The 25,374-nt window shown below is 42.6% G+C and overlaps 1 protein-coding gene across 2 annotated transcripts in view; it reads right to left on the bottom strand.

Moving 5' to 3' along the window:
- nectin1b (nectin cell adhesion molecule 1b) overlaps positions 1 to 25,374 on the bottom strand; it is a 241,141-nt gene that overhangs the window by 18,299 nt on the left and 197,468 nt on the right. The window contains exons 9-11 of one of the 2 annotated variants that reach the window (XM_037122980.1): positions 22,572 to 22,719; positions 12,643 to 12,736; positions 5,025 to 5,126 (exon numbers count right to left, since the gene is read on the bottom strand). In XM_037122980.1, the coding sequence (XP_036978875.1) occupies positions 5,025 to 5,126; positions 12,643 to 12,736; positions 22,572 to 22,719 (344 nt within the window). Of the gene's footprint in view, positions 1 to 5,024; positions 5,127 to 12,642; positions 12,737 to 20,837; positions 21,043 to 22,571; positions 22,720 to 25,374 lie in introns of those variants that run through there. The other variant, XM_037123009.1, reaches the window with a different exon arrangement.

Below are 25,374 nucleotides of genomic sequence, written 5' to 3' on the forward strand. Positions count from 1 at the left end.
TGTTTTTAGAAAGGAGACTCAAAGGCACAGGGTCAAAAAATATCTGAAAAACACAGCCCAGTCACTTAGAATGAAATGTTGGCGTTGTCTGGTCCAATCCCAGTTCACCTCTTGTCCCCTCCCACTGTCTCCAGCTAACCTCCATGGTAGGGTGTCCTGATTCTTGCTGTCATAGAGGGTGAAGTCTAGGGTTGGATGAGGCACACTTCAAACTGAGAGTTATGAGAAGTCTCTGTAGTTACAATGTGCAATGGTCTTATTCTCTGAAACAGGCATAAAAAAGATTTCTACTAGTCTTCTGATGATACAGCAACATAATGTTGTTAATGCCGAATTGTGCAGAACAATTTTGAAGTATTTCAATGTTGGATTTTCTGTCTTCTGTGGCACATGATGCTCAAAGTTTAACTAAAGTCCAGCAGCACAGTCGCTGAGCACAGGCTGCTAATGCTAATGGCTCTACTGAAGCAGTGCTCATCTTTTGTTGGATTACTTGAACTACTTGTCTGTCACCATCAGATACATAAGTGACCCTGTGATAACGCCAGGATGGCCACAGAAATGCAAGAGAAATCATGTGTCCGGTGGCGTCATCAATGACCAGTGATGTCATACGAGGGTCTTGAAGGGTCGTCACATTAAACTACTACCACTTGTAAGTCTGTTCTGATGGACAAGGGGGCTCTTGATTGTGCCTACAGTTTTGCAAACCATGGATATGTTAAATTTGTATCTTCTAATGTATCATATCTACAGCAGACAATAAATCTGGGGTATTATTTTGCAAGTATTAAGTTTTCATGCACCCTAACAGAGGTTTTTTTTTTTTTGCCCAAACTTAATCAGACCCTAAGCAAAACACTGTCACAACATACCGTTGAAAAGGAATGTAAAGGTTCAACGTATCTGTGGTTTGCAGAAATGTACAGAGCCAACATTTATTCTGGAGACTGGGACTGTGGAAAAAAAGACAGTGTAATGTACGACCGTAAAGACTGAAAGGGGATAAAAGACAAAATAGACAACAAGGAAACAGGACAAAACACACAAGGTTTTGATTTCATTGGCCCCTTTTCTCCTTGAAGGTGAGGATGATTGCCTTTTCAATTTAGTTTGTGAGAAACCGTTAGTTCTGTGTTTACCCCTCTTAGAGACTAACCAAAGGAGGATGAGTAAGAATAAGACTGTATTGATGTTTGAATCACCGACAAACCACGACTGCAGGTGAATTACAGGAATCGAAAGATAATGGACAGATAACCCATTTTGCCTCGCTTTGAGGTGTACAAAAACTCCACTATGTACTTTGCTGCAGATGCGGGGTAATTTTTTATCCCGTGTGTAAAAAGTCCTGCATGAGCAATTCAGTGATTGGATCAAATGGTAATGTTTCTGCTCTTAGTCTGTCTGCTTTGCTCCTGGTAATGGACACTGAGTAAAATAGGGGGAGTTATGACAAAGTAAAGCAGAGCAGAGATGTCAGCTTCTCTGCGTCTCCACAAACAGCATCTCCGGATGGACAGTGGAGGGGATGTGAGGGAGGAAAATGCAATGGAATGATACCTGTTGTCCCCCCATCGCATCGGTGTACCTTAGTTCCACCTGAGGAAGGATTACACAGAAATGATTGAATCTTTTACAGAATCTCCACATCAATAATCTAAATCCACTGCGCAGTCTCCTCCACCGTCGCATATTTCCCCGGCACTCACGTCCTGCGCTCGCTGGGATATTTAAATATCTGGAATATTTGTCATGACCGGAGTGCAATCAGGGGGAAAATTACAGCCACATCGCATTCAAAATTGGCAGATAGTGTTTTGCCCCTAGAGAATCATCATTAGTAACACTCGACGCTCAGCAGTCAATGCATGTCTCTCACAAATAGTGTTTTGAAAACCTCGCTGATACCCTATTCATCTTAAGAGCAGCCCCTAAACTTCAATTTAAGCGGAATGTTACCAGAGATAAGAAATAAATCGGAGAGAAATCTGCCCTCTGTGTGCCAGGATTATCAGACAACATCCGGTTCCTTTGAGCACAGAATTGAAGATGATAGTTTAATATCCTTGAATGACTGCACAAGAAATCAAAATCAATTCATCCGGGGGGAAACACTGATAGTAATTGAGTTATCCCAGGAAGTTTGGTGGGAAAATATAAGTAATTAAAAAAAAAACAAAAAAAAACAAAAAAAAAACCCCACACCATTAAAAGCAAAGCAATAATTTCAAGAAGATGAAAAATTAAGGATGAAGTAAATCGGGAGCAGCAGTGAAGCACAACAGTGACGGAGTGGAGATTCACCAAGTTCAGCCACCGTCATGTACATCAACTTCATATTACAGAAAATACATTTTTACTGAGCGCAGCAGATGGTTCACGGACATGAGGCCGGGGCGAGATCTTCGACAGACAAGCAGAGAAAGAAAACACACCGTACACTGAAACTGAAGCAGATTAATTCAGCTTGTACCTGAGCGGACAGGCTGACGTGTAAGCGAACGTGGCGCTCGTGTTGAGGATGTTAAAATAAGTTTGATAACCATCAAAGACAAGCTGCTGATATTAACTGATATTATGCTGATATAACAGTCAGAAGGTCCAAAACCAGCAGTGCGCCTTCATCAAGCCCATCGTTCCTACTGAAGATCTTTGAAAACTGGAGACAGATATATGGATTTATTTTTAAGGGAAGTTGTGCTGTGGTGGGTAAAGTGAGGACGGTGTATGCAGAAGTGACTCAATGACTCGTCTTAATGAAGGAGCAGCTCACCCAGAGCACCGGCGTGTCTTGCTGATGTGTTTTTAATAGTTTTTGGACAAGAGTGAAGCTCTGTGACGCAGAGGAATAATGAAATAAACTTGAAAGGGCACTCGGATCAGCGCCTGGTGCGTCTGGCTGAAGCACGGGGAGGTGAAACGAGGCGACAGATGGTGAAAGTACTGATTGCAGTGACACCATTACTGCCACATGCTAGCAACAAAGACGTGCACGGTGAATGTTTTCATTTATAGATTCATGAAAAGTTTTGATTGAAGTGATTTTGTATATTATATGTTTGAGATGTTTTTTTTTTCTGGTATTGCAGCACAACCCCTCCTGCCTCTCTCGTCTATATCATTTGACTACGTTGTTTCATCATAAACGTTTGTGAGTGCAGCCGGTTGCTGCGATGTCATTTTGGTGCCACGCTGATGTTCATATTTTTGATATATATCATTAACAACAGGCTTCATCCACACGCGGCTCACCTGCTGGTATGAAAATCAGCTCAGGGATGAAAAACTTAACAACACGCGGTGTGATTTTGAGCGACTTCATAAATAAACTGCTGAGGAGGGACACAACAAATGGGATGTTGAGTTCAAACTTTTCAATTTAAATGCTGTTATTTATTTATTTTTTTTAACTATTGAGAACATTGTTATCTATTCAGTTTATTTATTTTACCACCACACAAAATAAAACTCGACCCCCTTCCCCTTTACAAAGAGCTGAGCCACTGAATGGCAGTGAAGATAACAAAAAGGGGATTTATACATTTTGTATTGTGCCTTTGGTGGATAGTACAGAAATAATCTGCATATACTCTGGTTCAAGGTGAGACCAGACTTATCTTTGGATGTCAGGTTTTTTTTTCTGTTTCTAGCCGAGAGAACTGCTGGAAATGTTGTAACGCGAATCGTAAAATGCCAAATGTCAATAACAGTATAAAACAGAGTGGTTGATAAAATAGCGCATCAGTGCAACCTCCAAAAGTCCTTGAGCACGGAGTCATGGATGTGCACAGAACCTGTGGGCTGATGGGTCCATTATGAAGAGGACACAGTCACACAGATGCTGGTTTTGGTCTTTTTATCCGACTTTTTACCAGAAAGAAAAATATGTTCTTTTCCTGTAAATCTTTAGACTTGAACTCATGATTGTGACTTCAGATGGCTCTGACAGTGTGATTTATGCTGATTAGATATTGAACTGACAAATGTATCTAAACACAGTGAGAGATTTTACAGTGTGTGGAGGCACGAGGTGTGCCGGAGTTAAGATTAACGCCCCCACATGCCGCTGCCATCAGTCTATCTGCAGGACGCACTCTCCTCTTTACACCGACAGCTGGTGTTTGTTTGTTACACAATGCATGACACTTACCTTCATTAGCACTGCCAGTAGTGATGGTAATACCGATTTCGAGCCTATTGTTCCTCCTTGCTACTGTATTGTACGGCTGATTGAGCACATGTAGAAGAATCTGCTCTCACACACAACACGTAAGCGTTCACATGCGCACACACCGCCTCCAAATTCCCCCCAAAAAAAGGAGTTTTATTTTCTTTTAATTAAAAAGCAACTCCAGCCAACACAAATACAGCCCCGTAAAACACTCAAGCAGCTGTTCCACGGAGGGAGGCTCAACCACAGTCAGCAGATGCAAACACTTCATAGTCAACAGTTAACACTCAGGGGGCGATGATGTACTGTTAGAGCATCGCACTGAAATTCCTCTGCACACGGTTGCCATGCAAACACACAAGAAGTCATTACAGCAGATTAGGAGGAGCAGGGTGGAGCGGAGGGGAGGCGGAGGGCAGAGCGGGTGGAGAGCGTTCAGGTCAGAGCACGAAATAGTCCACACACACAAAGAGAGAGAGAGAGAGAAAGAGAGAGAGAGAGAAAAGGTCGGCCGGCCCAGGTTTATATAGGTGAATGGTGCTGATGTAAATGATGAGATAAGGAGCTTAGTCAAAGCTCCCAGTGGATTTACTGGTCAGCTTGTTAGAAAGGCCGCTGTCGACCAGACCAGCAGGGACGGAAAGCAGCTACGTTAAAGATCCTCCGTGACATTCAGGGTGCATTCAGCTGCTGCATTTCATTTATAAATCAATTCTCAAATACCTCCGGGCATAATGGCACAAGAAAGTTCGCCCTTTCACCGGCAATTACCGCCGGCCGAAGGCAGCGTCTGTAGGTGAACCGTTCTTGGAGAAGCTCCTTTGAACCCGCTCGTGGCATCACTACTCACCGGCTTATCAGTGAAGGGGGTCGACTCGGAGGGCGCCATGTCGTAATAAGGAGGCTGGAGAGGAAGCTTCTGCATTTCCTCATCCTTGTCGAGATGAACCACCTACAGGAAACACCGAGAGCTCAGCAAGACTCATAATGAGCTCCAAAACCAGACAGGCCAAACCAGTTGATACTGGGGCCGCTCTGCAAGCCCCACAAAGGTTAACTGAGCAATTATCCAGTAGCTGAACCTTTGTTGCATTATTTCAGAGCTACAACACTCCAGCAGCAGAATGTTATATTGGAAGCTTTTTGACTTTGTTAGCTCAAATTTTCTTTTTTTTTTTTTTATTCTGTGGTAATGAACACAAACAAGAAGTGAAACCTGACAGAGAATACAGCCTGACAGCAGGTTGAACTTTAACCGCTCCGGTGAACTATAAGTGCATCAAAGATGTTTTTGTCAAATTAATAGCTTACATAGCACACAAAGGTATGATGCAAACTTCTGAAATAGTGGAGCAGGAAGAGGTTGCTGTGACTCACAACCAGTGAAGGAAGGAACCGCAGGGATAATTCACACATGAAGGTGACGCGTGATCACAGAACAGATATGCTGCACATTAATTACAGCTTAACAAACTCAGGCTGTCAATATATGGAAAAAGCTCTTTGAAACCACTTGTTTATTAATGTAAAATACTATTTTTCCTCCTCCTATTTATAATAAGAGCCAAACATGAAAATATGAACTATTTTCAGGAGCATCACAGGCTGGACTCCCTGTCTTGTTGTTTACTTTGCAGGTTTCTTTTAATGGTTTGATGTTTCTGAACTGAAATTTGGACTCATCCACCGGCAAAGGTGCCTTTGAAGAGAGATTTTCTTTCAATAGGATCCAAACTGGACTGCAGTCCAGTCTAGACGACAGTCTGAGATGTAGAAATGTTATATTTCAAAAGCAAAGACGACTCTTTAATGTGTCAAATGTTTATTTTACTCTATAACAAAGCAATATGATTATTACAGCCACGATTTCAGTACTGACATTTCCACAACAAGCAGGAAGTCTGTTGACTCTACATCAGATTATATTAAAACAATAATTAGTTTATTAAATATAAATACTAACGCCACTTTTATAATGGACTTTTTTGTGCATGGCTGTGTTTGAATTACTGTGACTTGCATTTTCTAAAAAAGAGGTTGTTACTATCTATTTATCACTACTATTATATTCTTTACTCAGTTTGTTTTGGGTGTTTACTTGCTTCAAAGTTAAAAAGTACGTTATTTTTCTCAAACTGTCCAAACACTTCATTTTAAGGCCCATCTCTTTAAGAGGCCCCTCCTGGGAGAGCCCAGTCTTCCCTGATTGGTCAGCCCTCAGAGGCCTGAGCAGGCCCCGCCCACTGTGTTTCTGCATCAGCTCCACAGATGTTTTTGTAACCATGGCCGTGCCGTGATGTCACAACCTCACAGTTAAAGGCAAAATGTCTGAATACCGGTTGTGTGCTCTCCTCTGTGGATTGAACGTTTTGATACTTTAAATGTAGTTGTACAGCGCTACACCCACGTTATAATGAAAAAGATGTGGAAATCTTACTTTCTGTAATATGAAAGCTTTAAATGTCGATCTAAGAGCCAAAGATTTTACGCTACAGAGGTGACAGAGGGACTTTTTTAAAGGAAATTCAGCAGGAAATTAGGGAGTCATTCATTTCAAAAAGGGAGCAGGGCACATTAGCAGACAAATGAGGGGTGAAGCTGATGGAACCAATCCGATTTCACTATATATCTCAAAACAACATGAGTCACACTGCAAAACTACTCTTAGACAATTTTTGCAACCCAGGGCTCTTCTCTTGAAAGAGAGAGATGGAAAGAAATAAGATGGGAACACCATGACAGCTGTCTTATGTTTTCTTTTTCTTTTTTTTTTTTGCCTCCCACCGTTCAGCAGACTCGTTGGGGGCTAAGTCATATGTCTAAGCCTCTTACTCTAAAATTTAAGGTGCAGCTAATAGGTGTTTTGCAGCATACGAGAGGAGCAGGAGGGGGGTGAAGTGCTCCTCTGTAATTTTCCTTCAACAAGTTGCCAGACTCAAAGTTCCCACACAGCATGTTCCTAATTGATCCATCAGTCTCAATCACAATGCAAAGTTTGATGCTGCTGACAGTCGAGCACCTTTTACAGGGTTTTTATGGTGGTTACATTCACAAGAGGCTCAGGAAACGTTTTACGACTTGAAAGGATCAATTAATTTTCTCATTGCAAATGAACGCTAGAAAAAAAAAAAACTTCACTAGACATTAAACGCCACATCTGCGCGTCGGACAAAAGGGAAAAAGAAATAAAAGTGAATGAAGGAAATCAATGTCACGGAGAACAATGACGTTGTAACGAATGTGAGATTCATAATAGATGTTGAACACTGTTTTTCCTCTGCACACCTCTGCGCTGTTCAGTCGGAGGGATCAAAAGGCTGCCAAATTCTATTTGATCCCCATTTTTCTGACACTGAAAAATGGCTGTTGAATGCCAGTCAATATGCACTTGGTCGGTGTGAGCTTTTCCATTCATATTACATCAAAAAGGTGAAGAATTTAAGAGCTGAGTACCAGAGCGGTGAGCTGAGTACCCGGCTTCACACTCAATTAGCTGGAGGAAACGTTTGTTGGGAGCATAAAGACATCGGGCCCCCTCCCCCGCTGGATGGCGGCTTGTTTGTTTGGCTCGCCGAGTCCATCTCGCAGCAACACACACACGCCGGTCTGTGATGTAACGAGCGCAGATGTTGATACTTTGGCTGCGTTGTCAGTTTTGCTCTGTGCATTGGGCAATAATAAAAAAAAAGCACGGTGCTGCCAATTTTCTTCAGGCCAGCAGAGTCACCTAGCAACTTATCCTGAACTGAAGCCGTAAAATTCCAACTGGTTCAGGTTTCGGTTACTGAGCTGGCTCTTCACCTGCGATCCAAACTTTTTTTTCGTCGAAAGTCGCTGATGTCCAGTGTGATTTAGACTGAGAGGCATGTGGTCAGCAGCAATAATCACAAACTTATCATACCGCGAGGGGTAGAGAATATTTTTTTATGTACACTTAAAGGGAATTATTGAGCCACGTCATTTTATTTCACGTAAAAAATTGACCAGGGTGTCCAACAGTTGCTCTGATTGAGGAGTCCTGGTCTGGTAACTGTGTATCTTCCAGGGTTGGGTAATAAAGATGTACATATAATTGTGATCATGTAAAAAAAAAAAAAATAAATAAAAACAACTCATAAAGAAGTCGTACCTGAGTAAAAGTAGATATTATGCTATGTGTTTAAAAGTCAACCATACAAATAGTACTTGAGTGAAAAGGTGACGATTTTTACCTCCAAAACATGGCGGAGGGAAGTAAATGTACTCAGTTAGCTTTCATCCATCCATCACTGCACACATCAAACTGGAGCTAGGACAGATTTTAAAGACTGTTTTGATTTGAGGAGTTCCTGATTTGAGATTATTATTATGTTTTTTGTGTGAAAAGGTTTTTGGATGTTTAATAGAAAATGTAATATCTGTGGAAATCCAGTTTTTATTTATTTATTTTTTGGTTATACTATTGCAGTATTTTCAGTGAAGCGTTCTGGTGTGTTATCACATAGATCCTGCTCAGTTCATGCCTACCTGTGTTACAGTGATGCTCATCGTTTATGCATCAGTGATTACTGTTTATTCATGCGAACTTCACCCATCGTGTCACGAACCTGCTGTGATGTTTTTTTTCTCTTTTGCTTACTTTTATTTTCGCCGGATGCGGGCTTGCTGAGCGTGCAACTTCTTTTAAAGCAAACTACAGCCATAAAATTGAACACATTAAATCCTGTTAAGTGCCTATTACAGCCTCATTTTTCTACTAATCACCAGTGAGTCCAGCATTAGCTGCCTTGCTCAAGTACTCCTCTGCAGTAGTTGTGTGGGGAGGAGAGCTCATTACTTTTCCTTTCCCTCCATTACTTCCTCTGCCCACATGTCCAGGAGTTTGACCTTGGAGCTGTAAAGAGTATCGTAAAGTTGGATTTAAAATCTCGGCAGCGCTGATACACGGTGGCCAACCGACTCGGCGTTTAGGTGAATCTTCAATTATTCAGATTCTAATAATTCTTTCTCACGCTTTATCTCCTCAATTTTGGAGCAGGCAATTATTTTGTACAGCAGTCCTTCACAACAGTAGAGGTCTCAGCAACCTCACTGTGACCTCCGCAGAGTCGTGTGCACTGGACTCCACCTTTGAAATGCACATACTGTACTGTTATTGCATGTGCTTATTTGTTTTTTTTGCTATAGGCAAATCTACAGCGAGCACACTGGGGAAGGTTGATGCAAAACCAGGAAAGTCTCCCTGAATCCTTTATGCGGCACTGATGCGCTGTTACATAAACAGCCTAATGCAAGACACCGATTACGTTCTCGTGTAAGCTCGACAAAAGAATATTGTTCTGCGCGGCCACCAGCTGATTAAAACTGCTGGTCACACAGGCCAGGAGCCTGTCATCACCGACGCTGTGCGGCAGAGATGGTTCGCGTTTTGAGGTTCTGGTTTGGATTAAGTTGCAGTTCTGTGGTGCTGGTGGTGTCGAGCACAAGTAGACTACAGCACAGCAGCTACCTGAACTCAGCCGCAGAGAGCTTTGTGTCTCCTGTCACCGGGATAAAACATAGGCAGTTAACATTTCTGCAAACCACTGATACATCCACATCTCTACATGTCACAGGCCCGCGTACAGGACCACACTGACGGTTCTACAAAACCTGTCATATCACAGGTAACAGGTAAGGAGGCTGCCAAGCCAGCGACTGCTGTTCACCACTGTAAGTGTGACAGGACTGGATATTCTTTTTAGAAGACCTCAGGACATCTCCAGCTGTGGTTGTGGCAAACAAAAACAGGTATTATATCAAACATATTAACTTGTATCTCTTGTTTTTTGTGCCTTAACTTAACCAGATCATAAGCAAAGCGCTGTTACAACATTAAGTAGAAAATCAAACCTGGAGATAAATGAAGTTGCAACGTATCCCTTGGTTTGCAGAAACATACTTGATGTTGATTAGAGGTTAATGGTACAGATCATTTGTGCACATTGAACACTATACATTCATCTTTATATTATACTCTCCAACATAGATATCAGAAATCAGCATACTTGAATGTTTTATATGAACAGGAAATGATATTATTCTTGTCATGTGAAGGCAATCAACCTGCAGCTTTAGGCTGACACTGCCAATCAAACAGCGGAGAGACAAAGCTGCAGCTGTTTGTTTTTGTTTTTGTTTTAATTTTCAGAGATTTTTCACCAACATCCACAGTTAATTTACATTTTTCCAGCTGTGAGCACCCGCTGAAGTCAACCATGTTTAGTTTCCAAGCAAAGACTTGTTGGACGGTATCAACGGCGAGGTGGATGACCAGATGTTAATCTCTTGATCTTTTAATAACAGGAAATATTGATCATATCATTGCTGTGACAAAAGCAAATTCACGTCCTATTTTTAAACAAAAAAAAACAAAACATGTATACCGCATTTATGTATATCTACATGTGAATCATATCCCTGTCTCATCATTTTAATCCTTTTGTGTTTGATAGAGCCAAAGGTCTTTATTAAATCTGTCGCTGATCACACATCAGGGACGTTTGACCTCTGGAAAGGACGTTCAACCAGGAGACCGGGATTTATGTCCCGTGTAGAAAACACAGCATCAATATGTTTTAAACTTTTCTGGGCGTATGATGACGTTGGATGGACAGTGTGTGCGTAAATACTGCAGAATAGCTGAACAAGTCTGTTTGTTGACGTCAGTCGCTGTAGAACTATTTTTGAACCACACTGGGGTGTTTTTGATTGGACGTTTGAACATCAGTCATTGGGTGTCTCAGTGTTTGCTGTGCTACTCAGACCCGTCTTCGATAGATGTTTGGACGTGCCGACAGCGTTTTCGTCTTCTTTTCACCTGCCAGTGAGTAAATCCACCAGGACGGCGTTACACGCATGCATCCTGCAACCACTCCAGCCTCGGCGTGTTTGTACATCAAAATGGTACTGCCAAGGATTCAACACGGGTCTTTCCAGTTAGTATTTTGCCTCTTTGACCCAGACCAGTGATCTGATTCTCCTCACTAATCCACTCCGTGTTGACATTTCAGTTTGTCTCTGATTCAACAATAAAACCGCCGATTCAAAAACCCCTCTGTGAAACGACATCAGACTTCAAGTGATGCTTTGTAATCCATACGACTCTTCTAATAAGGTCCTAATAGAGTGAAATTAATTATCACAGTATAACACATACAGAGACGATCGTGTCTCAGATCAGACATATGCCGCATATACCCAGTAGGAAACTAAGCAGCTGATTATAACACATATACTCTCTAATATATATATGCTTCAGCACGAGGTCAGTATTTATGCCAAAAATGACCCACTTACAATTATTTTACTTATTAAGAGGGAAATTAATTAGCGCCAGATTGGTAATTATGTTACGTGTTAGTGGCTCTGCTCGGAGAATGAGACATTTCTATATTTAGACGCTCAAGCACTCTCAGCTAATTGTACTGTAACCGGATTGTTGAAGGGAACTGTGTGACAAGCAGCAGAGAAGACGACGAAGAGAAACACTCGCACAGCTTTGTAAGAAGAGACATACTGCGCGTCGCCTCCTGTCATTGAATTGATATTTCAGTGACCTCACAAGTAAAACTACTTTTTCAGGTAGAATAATATGGTTTACATAGCTGCATTAGAATAGAGGTGTCACGATTCTCCAAATCCTTGATTTGATTTAAACATTTTATTTTTTTCTTTTCATACGCTGACAACCTTGTCTTTGTAAGAGTATCGCATCTGGATTCGTCAGATCAACAGATGGTTTTATGCCCCGACTGCTGTCATTTACATTTTTTTTAAAATCTTCTTTTTATTTTCACAACAACAGCTTGAATTTATACTCGTGGCTTTCTGCAGGTCAGGGTTAGACAAGTTAGAATAATATTCCAACAAAGATAAAGTTTCCAGAGATTGAAAAGAAACAGAAAAAAAAAAAAAAACACAGTGGTGATTCAACAAAACCCTAACCCTAACAACAAAAAAATGGAATTTAAGTTGCCAAGTTTGGTTTTGTCAAACGTGTCCCAAGTAAATCCTCCTCCTGAACAAATCAATAAATCATCTCAGACGCTGTCGGACTGTCAGCTGATGGTCCTCGTGCTCACAGTGTCAGAGCAGCTGCAGGCTAACGGTGAGCAAGCTGTGTCGAATTTGAAGTGTTTTTTTTTTTTTTTTTAAATCTTTTTTATTCGTTGTTACTCTGGACAGGCGAGTGTCGGAGCAGGTGAAGAGAAAACTACACTGGAATGAATCACCAACTCTGCTTTTGAGTTTGGTCATTCAGATCGACTTTTGAATTGTAGCTGGAAAAGTAACACCCTTAATTATGAATGTTATGTGACATTTCATTTTCATACACGTCAACTGAATAATGTATATTTATCTTTTGAACAATACGTGGCAGAAGTCAGAGACAGAAATCTGGAAATAATAAAGAGGAGGAGGAGATAAGATAAGAAGTGGGATCTTACCTGGATGTCATCGGATGTCAAGTGTCCCTTCATGTCGCTGTTCTTCTTTTTGGGTGGGGGAGGGGCCGGTTTGTGGGCAGGTGGGAGGTCGGTCCTGTTAAGAGAGTGAAAAGATAACATGACACTCAGCACGGTAAGGGATCGCCACTCTTCACGGCCCTCACCTTCTACAGCACTCTATAATGAGATGTCCTGCCTGCACTTGCCTTTTTCACTCTTTCCTCGGATTTTGATAGACCTCGTGTTGGTGGCTTTGTTGCGGCGGCAGCCATTCCCCCTGCCCTTTCAAAGGCTCTCGCTGGAGAGACACTGTGCTAATGAGAGTGGGCTGTAATTGGACACTGAGGTGAGGAGATGGGGATGGAGGGAGTATAGGGGGCAGGGAGAAGGGCATGTGTGAGTCAAGTCCTCAGGGTGGATCGAGTCTCATCCAGAGTGCCACGCCGACAAACACCCCCGCCTGCTGCGCGCTGACTGTTTGTTTGACATGTCGTCCCGAGCCGTGACTCAGAGAGCTCGGCGGGCGGCTTCTGCTCTCCACTTTTCCCCCGGATCCCTGCTACTAACATGCCCTAATCCCAAGGCGCCCCCCCCCCACCCCCACCGCCCCTCTGTCGACACACCTGGGGAAGAACAAAGCCTCAACAGCTGAACACCTGTCCTCATTTACATGCCGCCATTAAGAGAACAGCAAACAGCTATTTTCTTCAAATCAACAATGAGGTTTTCACTGGCGCTAAAAGGTCCGCTCCGGCACACAGTCGTTCATGTGATAATAAAAAAAAAAAAAAAAGAAAATTAAATCGTAGAACAGGAAAGACAGCCGTAATTGAGAGCTTGATGTTGAACTCTTTTGAAGTGCATCCGGATAATGATTTCAGACAAGGAAGCAGAAGGGCTGTTGCTACGAAATCGTTACAAAGAGAAAACCCCCTTCCCTCAAACATGCTGGCAGTCAGATGTCATCTGCCATCCTCTGACATGATATCAGGAGTGATCAAAGATAATGAAGTGGAGCACAGACACTGAGCTGTGTACCTACACGCATTATCTCCGGCTCCTCCCGCCTCCCATTCGCACTGGTTCACGTCCTTATTGAATAACATGACCTTTCCGCAAGGCCAAGCCGGCGTTTTAATGTGCAGAAAATTTGTGCATGAGTGCACCCCTTAACTCTTCCTTTCACGCTCATTATTTCCAGTCCGTATCACCTTGTCTCCAGACAGGGCTGCCGTGCCACTGCCAGATTCGTGTGGCACCCTCTTCAGCCCGCCTGCAGCACAGAGCCACAGCAAAATTCACAGAGAGGCAGCGTGCAGCACTCTCCCTCAGCTACAATAACCTCTCCCGTCGCAGAGCCTTTGGAAGAGAAGCATCCATTTTCTCTCAGACAGATAATCACGAGTCCTGTGGAAACACGGTCTCGGCTGGTACAGCGGCGTGCTCATTAGAACATATTGTAATCCCTTGCTTTTGACTGAGTGAGAGTCTGATACAGGTGAGGAAAAAAAAAAAAAAGCTGTGAAAGTCAACAAGATAATTTGCTTTCAAAAAATGTATGAGGCAAAATGTAAATGTTCAGCCTCCATCAGCCCTGTACATACACTGGAACACCAAATCATGACATTTCCTTCAATTTGCTGGAACAAACATACCGATGAATACCTCCCGCACTGACCAAACTGACATTTTATTCTAAGAAAATGTGCCTTCAGACCACATTTTTTCTACGATGATTACTGTGTTTTCATCCAAATCTTCATGTAGGGACGGATTTATCCAAGCAGGATGAGGTAATACCATGTTTATGTATGATGCAACATTTGCATTCCAATCCTACTGCATTTTTCAACATACATTTCATCCCATAGGGCCTCTGATTATTGCATCTCATTGCACATTATGTGAGGGAGCCTCTTCAAATAGGTGCTGTGTGGGGCCCCATACACAGAGTGAGTTTATTAAATCTGACCAAACACGAGGAAACTCCCCCGTCTCATGACTTCCACCCCACAGTAACCACTTTCTTCCCTGTCATAGCTCCCTTTCCTGATTGAATTCAGCTCCATTTGTAATCGTGTTACGCACAAGCAGCAGCCTCAGGAGACTGTCAGTGTATAGACTGTCACTACTGGTTGACACTAAAGCAGGAAAACAGGGCGAAAAGCAGCATCGGTGTTTGATGAAGCGGCGTGTGTGCAGAGCGCAGCAAACATACAGTGTGGCTGTGTGTTCAGGAACATGCTCATGTAGCCGGACAAACATACAGTGTGTGTGTGTGTGTGTGTGTGTGTGCTGTGTCCCAGTTCCATACAACTAAAAAACGACTAATCTTTAAAGCATTTTTTTTTTTTTTCCGCTAGCATACAGGACATTCAAATTTTACTGTTCTTTTGTTGGCAGGAGCAGATAAAAATGCTCCAACGTTAAGAAAAACAAACTGTGTTGAGTTAATTATACTCCGTGTTTGTTTGTGGAGATGTCCCTGAAGCGGTCTCGACTTCATCCACAATTTGTTCTCATTTCTTCAGCTGTGAGTATTGAACATCGACAAGCACATTCAGCATGCGTGCTTGACATCTCTGAGTGAACGTGACGGAGGATGCTGGACTCGCTAGGGGTGGGCAGATCGATCAGACTATTGATGGTTTCGATACCAAACTGAGCATTGGTATCGGATCGATACTAGCATGATGGAATCGATATTTTTGGTTTAGTTTCTCTTCTGTAAGTTCAGAAAATCATGTGTATTTCTTCACAGAGTTTGTGTGAGCGCAGCGCTCCTCTCCACCTCTCTCACTCAGGTTCACCTCACAGGTAGCAATTTCTAGAAGTGAAACTTATTTCCAACATTAATTAATGTTGTTTTTCAAAGTGTAACTGGTTGTCAGAGATGTAGTTTTAGCAGAGTGATTAAAATATTATCATATATTCAGTCAGTTGAAATAAATCTTAACTGTTTTACTGGAACTCAAAAATATATACTTATATTTAGATATATAGACTTCCTCAAGTATGAATATGTCAGAACATAATAACTATTTTGTGTATCTGCTGAGGGAACATTAGTTTTCCTATTCAGGCTACATGCAGATAGGTTATAGATTTAATTATGTCAATTCTTATTTTCTTTTTTTTATATTTTACAGTATCAGTATTGCCTTGTAATTACTTGGTACTGGATCGATACCAAAATTTGCAGCATCATCCGCCCCTGGAACTCGCAAATGTTACTGCTCAAGCCTGCTAACACGGTGAAATCACTGCAAGTCTGATGTGCCAAGTAACAAGCAGTCAGATCATCAGAGAAACCAGCTAAAGCAACTCATAGTGACACGTATTTAGTCTCACTTTAGGCGGGAACCCCTAGTGGTCATAGTTATTATTACAGCAGCAAAGGAGGAGGTCAGCTGACGATAAAGAGAGGTAAAGTCTTCATGAGTAGGATGTTGTGGTTTTATTTAACCCGGCACACCAGTGATTTTCACAAGAAAAGACTGTCAGTATCTGTTCTGAGCTGCAGGCGACAGGCTTTTTCGAGCTTTTGCACTTCGCTTCAACAGCAAATCCCCAAATCTTCATCTTGTCAGCCAACTGTGCTTACTCTCATTAAGTTGTAGGTGAAATGTGAAACTTGCTACTTTGCTGCTGGTCCTGCTGCTGCACAGAGTAGATGCCTGCATTTTGTAAAGTCCATCGTATTGTTTGTCGTTTGCACTGATATGCAATGTGTCATTTTAGGACTCACTGGCAAACTATTTAGTCGTTTATGTATGAGGATGAGTTGGGTATAAGTCTGAGAGATGCAAATAAAATACTGTCAGGAATCCATCATCTTGTTGGGAATCTGTGTGTGGGCACAACTATGGAAGGTCAAAACCAAACCAGGCAGTCTGTAAACTGTTTTTCTGGTCCTATTTTTTTCTTCCAAGTAAGTTTGGCCGCTTGTGTTTTTTTTTTCTTTTTCTTTTTTCTCTGTCTGATATTTTTTCTATTATGTCACCACATTGCCAGCAGAAAACTATGTGGGAATTATTATCAGTAAGAACGGCTAGACTTTGAAAAACAGATCCAAGTTGTAAGAGACTTTTCCAAAGAATAAGCAGTTGTTCCAAAGATTTGATGCCAGCTTCGTTGTTTTTTTTTCTTTGTCAAGACGTTCCTGAAGCTGTCTGATCATTGTCTTCATGTGTTTTCATTCATTACAGCGGTGCCCCCCCATTTTCTGAGCAATGAACTGTGCGGAATAAAATGTCTGCTGATTCAAAAATAACTCATTGCATGCATGTGGACACCTCTAAGTCAGCTTCGTTCTGCCACTTCTCCAGCGTGAACACATACATGCTCAGAGCTAACTTTAAAATTACTGTATGGCACTTGAACACAGAATGAGCAGCACATGCAAAATGAGATCCTCACGTGCACGCGCCGAGATAATTGGAGCTGGATGGGAGTGGAGGTGTGAATGCAATTTCTTATTGTTTGAATAAAACATTAGAGAAAGTTTCACAGTAGCAGCAGCAGCCGTTCACGCAGCGGCTGCTTCACAGGTGAATGGATTTTTTTTTTTTTTTTGCCACAATAAGACTGTAGCCTACAACGGCTCTGGCTGAATAATTAAAAGACTGCTTTTCCATTCAGCGCTCGCTTTAAAGCTAAATAAGATTAGCCTGTGATGTTAAATATATATTTATATACAGGCTGCAGTATATATGAGTCTTTCTTCTTGCTTCTCTTGAATGTTGTTGATGAGTACATGCAGCCTCTCGTGGAGCGAGCAGCTGTGGAGACGGGACCTTTTCATTTAGCCCAAATTGCCACTGGGAATAAAAAGATGTTAAGTGCAAGACGGTGTCAGCCCAAATAAAGAGGGAGTAAGGGTTAAAGTGAGGGTTGATCAGCTGTGTGCCATTAAATATGTATCAGTGTTGTTTTCCACGCTTTGCCATATGGTGAGTGAAATATTAATCACATTAGATTTTGGTTTAAAAATTCTGCTTTTTTTTTTTTTTGTTTTTTCTGCCCGGATGCTCTAATTCTCTGGTTTGCACTTAATGTTCGCTCCAACCGTCATTAGTCAGCTGCAGTGCCATGATGCTCATCTCAGCTTGACCACCGCCGCGTGCGTCTCAGCTGCGTGATCACACACAGAGACATCCTCAGAGCCGAGTGTGATGCAGGCACCATGTGGGCGTTGGCTTTGCGGGACGCAGACACTAATGAAAGCTGACAAGCACCACAAGCCCGTGGGGAGCAGAAAGCACTGGGCAGAGAACCATAAGCTACATTCAAGTTTGCACTGTTTCCTACTCAGACATCCACCTTGAAGACCTCGCTCCTCCTCGCTCTGCTGGCTACAAAAGGCTCAGGGCAGCTTAAGGGGAGATTTAAGGGGGATAGCGAGGGGAAAACATAACTAATCCCTAAACTGAGAAGAGTAATCTGTGAGGGAAGATTTACAGCCGAGAAAATGACTTTTACAATGCACTCGCAAGAAAAAAAAATGACCTCTCTATTAGAAATTCTCACAACAATGAGGACGTTTTTCAAGCTGCAGACAATCAGAGTTAAGACGCATCTTGCTTTCTGCCGCATGTGAGGGAGCGTGAAGTGTCGCATCCCCAGAAGCGTTGGGATTAAAGAGCCACCATATGACCACAACCCAGGCTCGTGGAAAAAAAAAACAAAAAAACAAAGTGAAGTGTTTGAGCTGATCTCCGCTGCACTCATTGATTTCTGTTGATCACAATCTTATTTGGCAATTTAAATGCTAATGATACTTTTAATTGCGAGACGGGATAAATGTGATTTGATCTTTAGGAGGCAATTACTTTCATGCTTTGTCTCGCTCCCCAATCTTTTCAAAAGGCGGACAACAATTACTCTGCAGAGCTCAGCTGTTTCTTTTTGCTCGCAAGAGAAGAAAGAGCAAAACAAGAATGAAACAAAATGACTTGTGTTTTTGTTCTTTGACAAGTTTATCAAAAACTATTTTTTTTTTCTGCTGTTGGAGGAAGGCATTCGCTTCTTTGAACATTTAACTTTACAATTGTACACAGACGGTCAGTTTCCAAGCCTTCATCAACACCTCAGGCATTGGATGCTAGATTACACACACTGCTATACAAAAAAAAGGGAAAAAAAAATAAGAAAATAAAGGTGATCGCTATAGACAGTTGCACTGCATGTATAACATTCTGTACAGAGAACCCAAGCACCATTTTTTTTTTACTCATGAACATCAACAGCGAATGATTCGAATTCACAGCCAGTACAATAACAGTCCATGTTGATATGACTCAGAAAAGACAAGAGAGACAAGAAAGAACAATCCTACTTTGGTTACAGCTTAAAGCTAGAAGGTGTCCAACACTGAGTAACCATTTATCACATTTCAAAGGTCTCCACACGGCAACAGTGACAAGCATGGGTGACCGGTTTCTAAATCAAAGGGTTCACAAGAACAGATCGTGTCTCTCCGCGAATCGCTTCTCCCGCTGTCGTCTTTCAAGTCGCGCTATAAAGGAGACGTCTATTTTTATACCTGCAACATCCCCATGTTTTTTTTTTTTTTTTAACTTTGACTTTCACTGTCGAAATTCATCAATAATTTCAAGTGTCCTCCAAAATCACAGTGGCGCTACATTTCAGTCCAGGGAAGAAACCATTTCCAGCCCCCCTCTCTCTCAGGTGGACGCATTTACGCTTGAGAAGAAAAAAAAAAAGTCTTGGAAGTTGTTCATATTTCATCGTCCTTTTCCATTCTGCATGTGATTCTTTTTCAGATACTGTGGTAAATACGGCCAGGAAGTTGGCATCAAAGTGATTTATACCAGCGAGTATTCGCAACTGTGTCAACACCAGCTGCACGTCAGGAGCAGCAGCGAGTGGATTCACTTTGCGAGGGGGAACGGCGCCACGATTGGCAGTGCTTTCCAGCATTTTGGAGGTCATACATCACGCTCGGGCAAAAAGACAGAGCGATGAACACATTATTCTGAGAACATCGCTTTTGACAATGCCCATCTATTTTGATAATCAGTTGACTATTGTGCCAGTGCAGCCTCTAAAGGGCCAGTGATTTATTAGGATTGACCAATTTTGAGTCACATCATGTGCTGCTTTGTGAGGGCAAACAGAGGCGTGACTGGCGGTGCAGTCAGGCATGTTATCAAATGCCCAGGCTTGATTAACGGCTCATCAACATGCAGAATTAAACAGTCTGGCTAAATGCTTCCCCTTTACCCTGACATCAGACACTCATATAAAACTATGAATCTCTCGCAGTGCTCCTCCGTAGTAAAAGGGAAAAAAAAAGAATAATACCCAGACATTCTCTTGCAACTTCACTGCATTCACATATTCAAACATTTCAAAGGAAGTAAACAGTTTTCTTTTTTTTCTTCTTCATAAGACACACGTTTTTGATGACACGCCACAGGAGGACGGACACACATATTCACCTGGACACTTTAAAAAGCTTTTTTTTTTGTTTTTTTTCTGAATCACATTTCACTACATTGAGCAGATGCATGCCGAGCTACGAGTAAGAAACAACAACAACAACAGTAACACAGCACTGACACCACTAAGAACTCTTGTCATGCATATATGACGACAATCATGCACATGAGAGAGGAGTGGGGGAAGAGCAAGAGGTGGAGGAGGAGGGGGGGAGGGGAGGCTGCACAATGTGGTCTGTTAACAAAGACATTATCAGTAGAGTTGTAGCTTATGTAAAACAAAGCCTCTGTAAGCTTACAGTTTTCCCTCCGATTACAAATTTGATATGCGTGTTCAATCTCGTCAAAAAGTGTTCTGCTCTGTCCGAGCTCCCCGGATCTGATAAACTCTGAGTGGAGCTGGATATGTTTTTAGACTGGATATGTATTTAAGACTTTTAATTAAGTCTGATTTATCTTGGCACTGTTTTCTTTTCTTTTTTCTTTTTTTTTTTTGGCAAGCTTAATTTTCATTCATACTTGTTTATCAAACTGCATCGCCGTTGTTTGATGGAGCTGGATGCGTGTTCTTTTTTTTTTTTTTTATTTTGTCATGCACCAAATAGAGACGCTTGAATTTCCACTTCAGACGTCTCAATTTGTCGAGAGCTATCAAAGGACAGATGGAAATTCCTTCAATTCAAAGTGTGTTCAGACGTCAAGTCCAGAGTCTAATGAGTGATCCTGTCGATATGCCGCTCTCAGCGCTCACAATGGTGTGCTCAAGTACGTCACTTGCAGGCCACCATTACATGCAGGCAACAGGATAGAGGATCCAGGAGGACAGGGTTCGGCGGGGGATAGACTGGGGTCAGGTGCCTCTACTTTCCTTGTGGGGGACTCTGGCTTCTCTGGAGCCTGTGTCACACAACTATCAGCAACAGCAGCAACAGCAATGCTGAGGGAGGGGAGTGGGAGACAGAGAGCAGTTACTTTGGCATCAGAGTGAGAAAGAAAGATAGATTAGCAGGGAGGGAGAAAGAGACAGAAAGCAATGGGAGAGGTAAGAGTCTGTGTGCTTCATTTGTCTTAAAAAAAAAAAAAATAAAAAAAGTATTCCTGTGAGGGAGCAGCAGCGCGGCGTCCGGGCCTCCGCTGGGCTCGACGGTGGACCTGCAGAGCGTCGAAGACGAGCGGCAGCCGCCAAAAAAACTGGCACAGCGTCGCGTCGGTGCTTGATGTTAGCATCGCTGATTTGAATATGAAATCAATTACATGATTCTGGAGGGGGGGGGGGGGGCTCTAAAATAAGCATTGTAATCTCATCATGTGCGTTGATTAAAGGCTCATGTGCACCCTCAGCCAGATTCTGCACACCCCCAACCTCTGTTGTTTTGGTGATATTCCCAGGGAGGAAGATAGCCAACCCTTCCACACAGCAGCACCATTCCCACGGGGCTGTGCTGTGCATCTTGAATATCCTGTATAGCCAAGAGCCTCATGGAAACCCTGGCAACCACTGAGTTATCAGTCATGGCCAGGTGTTGTAGACAAAGGCAATTAGCGAGATTCAACTTGAATGCGTGTTCCCTTCTTCGTGTAAAAGAAAAAAAAAAAAAAAACAACAACAAACAAACAGATTTCTTAAAATTCTTCCTGAACAGATGGCGGAGACTTTTATCATCTCCAGAACAACACCAAAATATATTTTAGATTTTCACAGCTCTGTTGACTGTGATTCCCTCAGCTGCATCCTCTGCAACTTCTGTTTTCCCCTCAGTGCACGGGCAGCAGCTGGCGATGTTCAGAATTGTCACGGCCCCCCCGGTTCGCACGGCAGAACAAAATTACCTGGTTGGCCATCGGAGGGTGAGGCAGGAGTAAATAAAGTCAGATACACGATCCGTAAATCTGTCTGCTGCTGCTTAATTTATGCACCTCGAGACGTGCTATTTATTCTCAAACATTCCTAACTGTAATTTTTCAATTAGAACAATCTACAAACACTGAATCTGCACAGCTCAGACTTGAACTCCCACTTCAGCGTCAGATTTGATAGAAGTGGTGAAACTTTCTCAAGATGAGGCTGCAGCACATGCTCCAGCAATCAGTCCTGATTAAAAGTGCGTTAACAGGAAATGGGCACTATAGTCTACATTGCAATTAAGCCGCCGCTTATTAGCTGCCTCTTTAATGATAATTATTGATGCTGCTTGCAACAGAAAACAGAGTTAACTGAAGGAAAACTGCTTTTACCTTTAGTGACCTACAGGAGACGAAGTTATCGGCTCTAAGAATGAATGACAAGGAGGCAGCGACATGTTCTCAGTGCGTTCTTCTGTCTCTGAACACATTACCTCCCGCTAAAAAAGGTGTCTTGCCGGTTTCAAAGTGTTTCTCTCTCTTGGGTTGACAAGAGCGCACACCTAATCTTACCAGCTGTCCAGCCCCCTGCAATATTCTCTGGCAGAGGTACTCGGTACTCACAGGTCATTATCTGTCTCGGTGCGGGTCTTCTGCTGCCGCCGATGGACCATGAAAACAGTAACAGCCACGCCGATGATGAGACCAATGGCGACGACACCTCCAAGGATCCCGATAACACCACCTGGGGGACCCTGCGGCATTGGCTTCTCTGCAGACAAGAGAAGAAAATAACAGTGTCAGGACGGGAGCTCTTTGAGTAATTGACGCTGCTGTGTTGAAGTTAAAGAACAGCGGTGAGGGAAAAGAAACATTAACGTTGTGTGTGTGTGTGTGTGTGTGACTGGCAGGAAAACCTTTCTTAATAAATCACAAAAATCCTGGACATGCTTCAGCAGCTGGTTAGAAATATTTCTAAATGAGAGCAGCGATGCATCCAAAAACAAGACAAAAACAATGGACTATTGTGAACGGCAATTTCTTTTACAAGCCATTTGACATGACATTCGCCAGGCTTGAGGGTTTTTTTTATGTCTTAAAAACACATCCAAACGCTATTTTCAGAGACATTCTTTGAGATGAGACCATTGTCCTGCTCACGCTGGCGCTGCATGAATACCACAGCGTTGTGGTCACTCGGCAGCTGCTGCTGCATTTCTAATGTGCGCTCCATCAACTGTTCGAAAAGGAGCCTCAATTGGCTTGGATTTGACAGTGAACTTAAATGCACTCTTAAGAGCACGACGGAGCCATTATGTTTCAAAGTCCGTGCCAGAAGGAGGTAATGAATGCAGAAAATATATTTCCCAGAGAAAAGATGAGTGCGGTTTCCAAAAGTAAAACAGTTTATCTAATTGTGTCGAGAGCAAAGCACGGAAAAGTTAGTTTACAAACGACTCTCCACTGACACGCCGGGCTGAAGCACGAAACACAAGAGATGTTGCTGATTCTGCGCTCCACGCTCTGCGTTCAACACTCCAGTCTGGTGAATCAGCTCAGCCTATTAAAGGGAGAGTTCACCACAAAATCCAAAATACATATTTGTCCATTTGCCTGCGGTGCTTTTTAGTGATCTAGCTTGTTCTGTGTGTGAGTTGTACAGTTCTGAAGATATCAGCGGCAGGGACGTCTGCCTTTCTTGAATACAGTGGAACAAGGTTGCAAAAATAAAAGTAAACAAATGAAAAACAGAAGGAATCATGCTTGTTTCTCGGATGTAAATATTTGATGTGTCCTCCTTGGCTGAGCTGCACTGTTAGCGAGCTTAGTTACAGATGCAGGCTTCCTTCTGTGCAGTGACACGGAAAGAAAATAGTTACGTCATGAAACTGCTCAAAGCAAGATGTGTGGATTATCTTGATTAAGATCCTCCTGATTTCTGGAGAGAGACCTTCCTGTTGAGTTTTTCAAATGTATTTTTTGGGCGTTTTGAGCTCCACAAGCTGAGCGCCATCGAGTTCCATCACATTCAAGCGAAGGCAGATGTCTCTAAAGCTGATATCTTCTGATGTCCCGCTCTACAACTCAAAACATTATAGATGGATAAATAGGCGGAGCACTGCAGGTAAGAGGAAACAGAGGTGTTTTTTAGGGTGAACTGCTCCTTTGGTTTTAAAAATGAACAGAGACTGCAGAAGAAAACCAAATTTCAAGCCATTCACGCAACCTATTTTCTGCACGCGCTGCACCGGGCTATGATCATCTCCTACACTTAATTTTTGAAAGTGTCCCTGAGAGCCGATCTCTGGAAGTGTCTTTGAGAGTTTCTGAAGTGACTGTCAGAAGCAATCTGTGAGCGGAGAATATCTGAAGCTGGAAGAAGTATTGGAAAATAAATAGTTTTTGATGCCGGCATGTGATTGTTTTAGCTCGATGCATTGCAGGAAAATGTGACGTGCTTTGAAACCACCTCCTCTTCTTTGCGTTAGAGCTCGCCCAATTTCACACTTTTTACACCTGATATTAACAGAGAGTCGTCCTTGTATGAGCTGAGAATACATCAAAATGTAATTCATCTGTCATCAAGCAGACACAAAGCTGAATTACAGCAAGTCACCATGTGAACCTCTTTCACTGAGTCCCAGCTGATGTCAGGTATTACTAAAATAGGACAGCAGTCTCTCATAATGGAGCTTTTTTTTTTCTTCCCTGAAAGCAAACAGCGCCAGCATCTGTTTTCTTCAACAAGGGCAGTTAAAGCTGTCCTTTATAAGACAGGCCAGGGACCAATCAATGGCTGTGAGCCTGTTGTGATGGGATCCCACAAATTCTCACCATCTCCCACTTTGAAAAGGAAAGCCTATCTCCTGCCCTCATGATGTCTCCATTATTATCTGGCCGTCCCTCCCGGTAGTGACAGGACAAGGCCTCCCTCCCAGGAGGCCTCTTCTCAACAGCCCCTGCCTGCTCGCTTGATTCAGTGCCCATAATGATGGATACACAGAGGACCGCTTCACACAGGGCCTCACAATAGCAGGCACGTTAACCCACCTTGTACCCAACACGCGGCGCCTCAAAGTCAGTGTCCATCAGATTGTCGTGTCGCTGCCGCTCTAATTTTGTGTCATCTGATGCTTAAAAGTCACGTCATGTTGAATTTACACACCAAAAGGGAGTAAATAGGTTTTTTTTTTTTTTTTGTGAGCACATACACACTCTCTCTGCTAATGCATTTTAATAAAAAAAGGCGGCAGCTTTGAAGACAGGGTGTAAATGTGATCTTGCCGTAGCATGGCAACAGATAAGCTAGAACTCCTACTGTTGTCGCGCTAATCGCACTACATAGTGAAAGCCAGTGGGCTGAATTTCATGGCCCTAATGCAAATGCCAGACACAATAGTCTGTTGTATAACACTAACACACAGAG

Source organism: Acanthopagrus latus, chromosome 2 (genome assembly GCF_904848185.1).
Source record: "Acanthopagrus latus isolate v.2019 chromosome 2, fAcaLat1.1, whole genome shotgun sequence".
NCBI lineage: Eukaryota > Metazoa > Chordata > Actinopteri > Spariformes > Sparidae > Acanthopagrus > Acanthopagrus latus.